At 32.0% G+C, this 9,466-nt stretch overlaps 2 protein-coding genes across 2 annotated transcripts; both read left to right on the forward strand.

Moving 5' to 3' along the window:
- Positions 1–568: 568 nt before the first annotated feature.
- On the forward strand, positions 569–3,757 carry LOC120203680 (haloacid dehalogenase-like hydrolase domain-containing protein 3). Its single transcript, XM_039203870.1, has 10 exons — positions 569–753; positions 878–991; positions 1,163–1,245; positions 1,633–1,716; positions 1,898–1,973; positions 2,098–2,170; positions 2,591–2,664; positions 3,081–3,177; positions 3,444–3,518; positions 3,603–3,757. Exons 1-9 carry the CDS (start codon positions 663–665, stop codon positions 3,508–3,510), a joined length of 759 nt encoding a protein of 252 aa, XP_039059801.1. The 5' UTR covers positions 569–662; the 3' UTR covers positions 3,511–3,518; positions 3,603–3,757.
- Positions 3,758–5,631: 1,874 nt separating this feature from the next.
- On the forward strand, positions 5,632–6,778 carry LOC120203781 (transcription factor TCP15-like). The gene has a single exon (XM_039203959.1). The coding sequence runs from the start codon at positions 5,684–5,686 to the stop codon at positions 6,680–6,682; it is 999 nt and encodes a 332-aa protein (XP_039059890.1). The 5' UTR covers positions 5,632–5,683; the 3' UTR covers positions 6,683–6,778.
- Positions 6,779–9,466: the final 2,688 nt, after the last annotated feature.

The raw sequence follows: 9,466 nt of genomic DNA on the forward strand, positions 1-9,466 counted from the left end.
TTATCTTGTAACCACTTTAGATTAATTAAAAAATTCAATATTTTAGTTGTTTGAGTTTAACTCGATTGATATTATTATGAGTATATTATATAGGAGGATATGGTTATGTATGTTTATCCAAATACTATAATCGTTATCAAGTAATCTTTAATCATCATTTTTATAATAAAATTTAGCTTAATTTTAAATTAGAAATAGAATTAGTATACGACAATATAATTATCTAACTATTGTTTTGATTTAATGAATTCTTTTTTCTTTGAAAAATATGATAAGGGAAAATAAGATTAAATTGATAGAATTTTTTAATATGAAGGTTACATATTTTGAAATATTTTTGAATTAGAATAAAATTAATAAAAGTATGTAAATTTTAGGGATTAAACATTTATTATACTAAGACACATTAAATATTTAAGTAATTTAACAACAAAATTATATATATTTATAATAATATTGTAATCGAACAATGTGTTTGTAGTTTTTTTTTTAAATAATATATTTGTTAACAAACTAATAATTAAAGTGATCCGGGTATAGCTTACCGACAAAATCAGTACAGGAAAAATATGGCGTCAACGAAAACAATTGGAGGCAAAACCTAGAAGTGATCGTCTAATTAGTAATTAGAGGGAGAAAAGCAAAGCAACCGAGTTCAGAAAATGGAAGCTTGCTTGACAAAATGTTTGCAAAGCAAACGTCTTTTCACATCACTTAACTCCTTTCGCCGCTCTTCCATGTCCATTCACTCTGGTTATATTCCCTTCCTCTCTCTCACCCTTTCCTTTTCTGCTTCGACAATCCAAAATCATGTAAAAGATAAGCACTCTTTCTTTTCGTTTCTTTCATTTTTCTTTTTTTTGGAATTCATTTGCAGGTAGAAAGTCGGTTAAAAGAGCATACGATGGACTTCTGTTAGACGCCGCTGGAACACTCTTGCAATTGTCCAAGCCTGTTGAAGAGACTTACGCTTCCCTCGGAGCTAAATACGGTCACTTCTTTTATCTATCCAGTTATTGTTGTTATTTTTATCAAAGATTCTACAGACTTTTCAATCTGGGGTTTTCATTGTTTCTTGATTTAACTCATGAAATTATGGTTTTGTAGTGTTTAGTTTTATTAAATTTGACTTCTTTATATATATATATTCTCTCTCTTTCAGGTCTGAAATTGAATTCTACCGAAATAAAGCAAGGATTTAAGAGGGCTTTTGCTGCCCCATGGCCTGATAAGCTCCGTTATGAGGTTCCTTGTTTTCTTTGTTGCTATCTTTTTATGTGATATGCTTGCCCACGTTAATTATTTTTTCAACTGAATGTTGGGGACTGGATGTGGCATTATACTCGTATTCTTGATTACATTATATACACACACATATATCTTGTACTGCTCCAATACTTTCATAGTTCTTGCTCTGTCACTACATATTTAGTTTATATATATATATATATACGCTCCCGCTCACACTTACACGTATATCTTGTACTGCTCCAATACTTTCATAGACTCATAGTCCATGCTCTGCCACTATATATTTAGTTTTCTTTGGCCGGAACTATATATTTAGTTTACTGAGCTATTTTCTTAATGTGGTTGTAATCTCCCTTTCCTCTTGTTTCTAACTATAAATAGGGTGATGGAAAGCCATTTTGGAAACTTGTTGTTTCTGAAGCCACTGGTTGTTCCGATGACAATTACTTTGAGGAAGTCTATGAGGTAATGGTTTGGGACTTTTCCTATTTTTTCATTTTCACGTTCCTGAAGTACTAATGCACTAATAAATAGAATTTCAAGAACTCAAATGGCTGCTGTTATTATTGACCGTCTCAAATGCAAGTAATTAGACCAGCAGCTCCTTTCTTTTTGTTAAATCTGAGGTATTGACTACGTTTTTCAGCATTATGGCAATGGTTATGCATGGCGTCTTCCGGATGGAGCTTCCGAAACAATATTCATTCTAAAAAATGCTGGAGGTCATATTCATAAAGTATTTCTCTTATTTTTTTTCTTTTGTAACTAATGATGTTAATATACAGATTGGTCGGAATAGATGTTTTACCCACCAATTCATTTCTCATGTGGTGAGTCATGGTACAGTTAAAGTGGCCGTTGTGTCCAATTTTGACATCCGATTGAGGAAGTTATTGAAGGAACTCGATGTCATAGATCTGTAAGTATCAAGTACTATGTTGATGTTTTTGTCTTGTGGTTCTTAACATTGAGCAATGTTTTTTTAATGTATCAATTATTTATGAGATTGCTTACAAATGTTTGCCAACTCTATCCGAATGAACTCAACTTTCCTATTCTGTTTTCCCCTTAATTGCCAGTGCTCATATCATTTTACTCTTGAAATTTTTGGGATATATCTTTTGTTATACTTGAAACGGATTCATTGTTTATCTAACTTACTTCCTCTAAGCTTAGCCTGTGATGGTTCATACAAAGAAAATTTTGATTGAACCTTCGATTCCATACCTCCATCTTGTTTTCCTCTTCTACTTTCCAAGGGCATGGGTTTCAACCATTCTAGTCATCCATATAGTCTTCTTCACTTTTGATTTGCAACACATTTTTAGTTTATTTTCAGGTTTGATGCTGTAATCATATCTTCAGAGGTTGGTCATGAAAAACCCGACGCAAGGATATTTAAAGCAGCTTTAGGTTTGTATTAAGATCCAAATTATATCTTACTCATTGGTAAATAGTACGTTTAATTGTTATAAAAAGATAATCTATTTACTTCCATGACTAACTTGTTATAGATATGTGCCAACATATCATCTTTGCATAGAAACTTGAGAATCATGGCTGTTATATATCGTGCTATCTTGCAGACTTGTGCTTAAAAATCTAGGTGCTACATGTTTCACTACCAATGTATTTGTATGTTCCATTTGATACGGAATTATGAGATGTATTCACTGTTTAATACTCTTTCTTGAGGAAAGATGTACAATCTTGGAGCATTTTGAAGTGATGACCATATAGGATAGGTTATGATTCATTCCATGGTTCTCTTTAGTGTGTAGTAGCATTGCGGGTTTTTTATTTCATCGAGATATTTGGAATTGTTGCAGATCAAATTGAAATGGAGGCTGCTGACAAAGTGGTACATGTGGGGGATAATGTAAAGGCAGATAAGGTTGGAGCCAATGCAGTTGGGATTGACTGCTGGTAAGTTTACTTTGTACTAGTATAAATACAGTCTTATTGCTATCAAGATGCTACACAACAAACTTCCATTTGCACCGAAATGCTTCATACTTGAAACCTGTGGCTGTTCTACTTTTGTCCCATGTGTGTATTTTGAGCTAAAACAATTGGTAAAAGCATTCACTCATTTGTTGCATATTCCTGTACGTATATAATCAAACCGATAGGTATTATACTTTAATCCTATATGTAGATGACACTAATGTCCATCGATGTTTAACGAGCAGGTTGTGGGGAAAAGATGTAAAGACATTTGCAGACATACAGAAGCGTATCCTCATCTCAGATTCATAGTTCTAATGGTAAATTTTCTCAAAAAAAAAATAGTTCTAATGGTAAAGTTTTGGGTTAGAATCTCTATAGTTGTTGAGAATAATAATGCACAGATGGAACAACTGAAAATCGTGCTGGATAAAAATGCTCAACACCTATTCTCCAGGGAATATGCGACACTGCAAGGTAGCAGTTCTTCCTCATATAGATTTACGACGTCGTAACACAACGATTTCTCTTACGTGAATGATTTTTAATAAATGTTTAATAATAAATTATATTCTTAATATTTTATATTTAAAAATAGTTTTGGGCATCCTCAAGACCTAAAATTATAATCTAAATTATAATCGACACGAATACATTGACGAATAGTTTGTAACGTACCAAGCCCAAAGAACTATAGCCAACTCATATACCAACTTTATTGTCCATAAGAATTTTTGAATAGTTTTATAAATTTTAATAATGATTTTTTATATATATTTAATATTTTATAATTTAGAATCTTAAGAATACTTTTACAATTTTTAACAACTATATAATGTTTAGAATAATTTTATTCAGGTTTTTTAATTTTTTTATATTTTTAAATATTTTTAAAAATAAGATAGATGATCCTATTCTCATATGTAATGGGATAAGAGATGTAGCATTTTAATGCTACGCATTATAATGTGTCACGTGACAGGTCAATTAACTTAATTAATATAATTTTTTTCCAAAATTTAAAAGGTTTTTGCATCCTTAAACCTGTTATTTTTATATGTAGTTAGTTATATTATATGATATGTAAGTGCTCTTCAAACATATGGTGATAGATGTAGAGCATTAATGTACAATAATGTTAGGTGGACAATTCACATCAGATGAGATGATACCCAAAATCTAGACTTGATGATGACGACGAGATGACAATAATAATTCACCGATAATGATTGGAACTTCAAACTTTCCCTTTACGTTATTTACCACATATTCGTCAATCGAGTTGAATTAGTCCATTAATATTATAAATTAAATATAAATGATAAGATTTATTTATACAGTCTCAATTTTTTTTAATTTTATATAAATTTTAAATCGTTAGATTAATGAAAATATATTATTAAGATTAATAATAAAATATATATATATTTAAGTTCCGACTTTAATGCTAACAAAGATTTATACGCAATGTAAATATTTTAATATTATAATTGTAAAAATTAAGTTGGTTAATTGAATAAGAAAATCAATGATTTAATCAAATTTATTTTTTAAATTTTTTATTCACTTATATTAAATTGATGATTTGAACTGATTAAATCAATTGAACAAAAATTTATCGATCTAATTTATCGATCAATGATTAGAATTTTGTAATATTGTTTCATATTCTATAAAGATGATCATTTAATTAACTTAGAAATGGCTTTATTATTTAGTTGAATGAAATTAAGATATGCTTTTCATGATCTTAAACATAGGCAATGGAATATTTATTTGTGGGAATTAGGTTGGCTAAGCAAGAAAACATTGTTTTTCCTTTTAAATTAAGAACAAAGGCAAAATGCAATGATTGCATGAATGGCATTTGAGCCACTTTATTATATATATTACTGTACATATGAAATTACTTTAGCTTTTAGTTTTCTTTATGAATTTAACGACAGAAACTGTCGAGTACTGTGATTGGTTTTCTGTTTCAGTAATTTTGACTTTATAGGATGGAATAGGGTCCCAATTCCCAACTCTGGCCGCTGCTGTCTTTATGTATCAATGATAAGAGTAAACTACGTATTTAGTCACTTAACTATTACTTTAGTTTCATTTTAGTCTTTGTTGAAAATAAACAATACTATTTACGTGCCACTATAAGGTAATATTATATCATCATTGAAAAAGATAAAAAAAATTATCATTTTGGCAGTTATGTTTATTTTTTAACGATGGGTGATCCAAACAGAACTAAAATATAACAATAGATATGATTTTGAAAATAAAAACAATAGGGTGACCAAAATGAAACTGAAGTGATAGTTGAGTGACTAAATAGATAGTTCACCCCTAATAATAAACAATACCACACGTGGATAGTCGTTTGGAATTATGTATAATTTTTGCAATTCCAAAGCACTGAATTTTGAAGGTGGTCACCTACAGATCATGTCGAAATAAAGTTTTATTTTTGGGATCCGAAAAACACACGATCATGGAAGGTGAAAACGGGATCCCAACCTCCAAATTCCCTCTACAGCTTCTAGAAAAGAAACAACAACCGGAGACAAGCTCGGAGCTGCCACCCAAGAAAGCTCAACCTAAGCGAAGCTCAACAAAGGACCGGCACACCAAGGTTGAAGGCCGAGGGCGTCGCATCCGGATGCCTGCGACCTGTGCCGCTAGGGTTTTCCAGCTTACGAGAGAGCTCGGCCACAAATCGGATGGCGAAACCATTCAATGGCTGCTTCAACAAGCCGAGCCCGCGGTTTTTGCCGCTACCGGAACAGGTACTATCCCTGCAAATTTTACGTCTCTTAATATCTCTCTCAGAAGTTCAGTCTCCAGTCTGTCCAATTCACACTTGAGGAACGTTTATTTCAATCCGAATTTCACTCCACAACAATTGAGGCATGCCGTTGATCACGACGACTCGTCTTCTCGGCAACAACAGCGGGTTGTGTTTCCGAATGTGAACGCTTTCTTGCAAGGTAAACAAGAGTTGCCTGACGCAAGTGCGGACGTCTCGGCAGCGGCGGAGGATATTAGTTCGCGGAAGAAAACGAGGCTCGAGCACCAAGAATTGACGCAAAATCAAGTCGGGAACTACTTGATACAATCGTCAACCGGTCCGATTCCGGCGAGTCAAAATCCAATCCCGTCAACGTTTTGGACAGTGGCAAATCCTAGCAACCACGTCATCAGCGGGAGTGGAGATGTTGATCCTATGTGGACATTTCCTTCAACTAATACTACTATGTCTAGTGGGGTACATTTTATGAATTTCGCTTCTCCGATATCTCTCCTGCCCGGACAACAGTTGGGTTCGGGTCTCAGTCCCTGCGGTTCAGTCACCGACACTCATCTAAGCATGCTCGCGGCACTAAACACATATAGGCCAATTTCCGGCAAAAACATTTCTGGACCTCCGACCACCGGATCACATCAAGTATTATACCATGGTGAAGAACATAGGCATGATTCAACTAGCTAGCGTATGAACTTTACAGCAAATTACAAGTTTATGGCTCGATCATGCTCCATACCCCCCCCCCCGACAAATCATATAGTATTAATTAGGTCTCTTTTTATATATCAAATGTTATCATTAGTACTGTTGAAGTGTTAAGATTAAGGCTTTTCCATTGATATATCTTCATAATCTATACAGTTTTAGGGATGGGCATGAGACGGGTTCCGATTTGACCGGGTTGGGTTTTTTTTAAAAAAAAAAATCGGGTCGGGTCGAATTTAGGTTTATTGTGAAAAATATCAAACTCGACCCGACCAAACCCAAAAAATATAATTTTACCTTATATATTTAGAAATAATTACAATAATACTCCTCTATATATTATTTTTCAGTTAAATCATTGTTTTTATTTAATAAAAATAATATTTTATTATTATTTCGGGTCGGGTCGGGTTGGGTTCGGGTCGGGGAGGGTATATATTATGTGGGTCGGGTCGAATTTCAAGTGGATGAGTCATTATTCTCAAGTCAGTTCGGGTGGACCAAAAATCCGACTCATGCCCATCCTTACATGGGTTCCAAAGTTGAACATAAATGCAAGCACTGGCAGGCTCTGTTTTGAAAACCGGACCGGACCGGCAGGTTCAATCAGGAACCGTTGCTTAATCCGGTTCAATTTAAACCGGTTGAACCGCTATTAGTGAACCGGTCAGAACCGTTGAACCGTTCGAACCGGACCGGCTGAAAATCGGAAAAAACCGAAAAAAACCAATATTTTTGTTTTTTTTTTTAAAAAAAATTAAACCAAACAACGTCGTTTGTTAAACGAGCCAAGTTGAACTCGAGTATTGCTGAGCTCGACTCGAACTTGAAAACTTTAAAAGTAAGCTCAACTCAACTCAAACTCACAAGCTAAAAATTATCAAGTTCAACTCAAACTCGAAATATAATATTGAAACTTGAACTCAAAAAGGCTTGAACTCAAAAAAAAAATTAAAAGCTCGATTGAAGCCTAAAATTCGAGCTTGATTGAAGTGAAAGAATTGTTCACTCAATGCTCACCAAAAGGCTTCATGATTTTGAATGCCAAATTACCTCTATTATTTATAGAAGTTAGTTGTGATGCTCTTCTATGTTTCTTAGCAATGTGAGATTGTTTTGTTCTCATATTTTTACTCTTTGGACTTTTGGGATGCTCTTCTATGTTTCTTAGCCATGTGAGATTGTTTTAAAAAAAAAAAATTAAACCAAACAATATCATTTTGTTATGATTTTTTTAACCCCAAATTTATTTTTTTATTATAGTTATATAATTATATTTATTATTTAATATGTTTTACCTTAAATATTATGTTGTAGTTAATTTGAATCATTTTGTTTCACTTGATTTTATTGTTTTTAACTTATATATGTTATGACTTGCTTTGAATATGACTTGTGATATAAAAAATATTTTTTATTAAATATTTTTGATATTTTTTTATTTAATTTTTTAAATAATTATGACGTCGTCCGGTTCTTCCGACCGGTCGAAACGGTTCGATCGGTTGAACTAGTAAACCGGTAGCATGACCGGTTCGCTAATCGGTCCGGTTCTGAAAACCATTCTGGCAGGAGCAACCATGATCATGATGCACTGTATTAGGCAATCATCTTTCTTGAAAATTTTAAATTATTATATATTTATATATTTTTTGTATTTTAATTGATAATTTATTTTTATCTTTTTAGAATTTTGTCCCCTCCTAAAATTTTAAGGTACCCGACAAAGGGAGAAGTGTTTTGAGTCAAGAATTTAGGGTTCACTGTCTTGTGTTGGGGTTTATTAACTAATGTTGATTTTATTTTATTGTTTATGGTATGAATTTTGCAAGGGTCTATGATTTATTGATTCATGGTGTAATGTTTTAATTTTAATGCAAAAAATATATGATTTGAATAATTTGATTGAAAATTTCCTATGAATTTGAATTGTAAATTTTCAATAGAAAAACATCTTTTAATTTTAACAAACAATATAGTAATCAGATCATAATATCAAATTTACCAAGTGACTGGCACGTAAAGAAATAACTTGATGTAGTAGAAAAGCAAAGTCCAACAAGATAAATAAATAAATAAATAAATAAAAGAGAAGAAAAAAAATCAAAAGCAGGCTGTATCTTAGAAAGGTCCAGATTTTTCTTAAATGGCATTGTGATACAAAGTGCTTATCAGTGGCCCATTGTTATCCTTTATATTTTATGGGTTACTTTGCTTGGACCAAACGGCCCATTGTTCTTATATTTTCATCATCCATCATTAAAGCTTGTTCCCAAACACCATGTGGTTGCATGCAATTCAACTAACACTTTATATATATATATATATGGGAACTCGAGAGGATCATAGCCGAAATTTTAAAATACAATTTGTTAAGATAAAATTAAAAAATAACTTAAATTAGTTGTAATCGGAAATTTTATTAGAATAGTAATTTTTTAGGTTTGATAGAGTAATATTTTAGGTTAAAACTGAAAATATTATATTTTTCATAACATTTTCAGTTGTAAATGAAAATCATCGCAATGTAACTTTTTTATTACAATAAAAAATGTTACAAATTTATATGATATTAAATTTAATAAAATGGTATTTTAATTTAAAAACAACTTTAAATAAAACATAAATTAAACTATCATAAAATGTAGTGACAATGGGGATTGGATGCCAATGCCACGCACGTGGGTTCCTTCACGTAACGTTTAAGTGTTTAAATAGTAAACTTTGTAAGCTTAAAACAAAAATTACACGTAAACTTAATAA

The sequence above is a fragment of the Hibiscus syriacus genome, unplaced genomic scaffold, assembly GCF_006381635.1.
Source record: "Hibiscus syriacus cultivar Baekdansim isolate YM2019G1 unplaced genomic scaffold, ASM638163v2 tig00010263_pilon, whole genome shotgun sequence".
Classification (NCBI taxonomy): domain Eukaryota; kingdom Viridiplantae; phylum Streptophyta; class Magnoliopsida; order Malvales; family Malvaceae; genus Hibiscus; species Hibiscus syriacus.

Excerpts from the sequence above, each read along its gene's own strand:
- LOC120203680 (XM_039203870.1), top strand. The coding sequence starts at position 663 with ATGGAAGCTTGCTTGACAAAATGTTTGCAAAGCAAACGTCTTTTCACA. Across the intron at positions 754-877 it reads TTCCATGTCCATTCACTCTG|GTAGAAAGTCGGTTAAAAGA; the intron begins GTTATATTCCCT and ends ATTCATTTGCAG. Across the intron at positions 2,665-3,080 it reads GATATTTAAAGCAGCTTTAG|ATCAAATTGAAATGGAGGCT; the intron begins GTTTGTATTAAG and ends GAATTGTTGCAG.
- LOC120203781 (XM_039203959.1), top strand. The coding sequence starts at position 5,684 with ATGGAAGGTGAAAACGGGATCCCAACCTCCAAATTCCCTCTACAGCTT.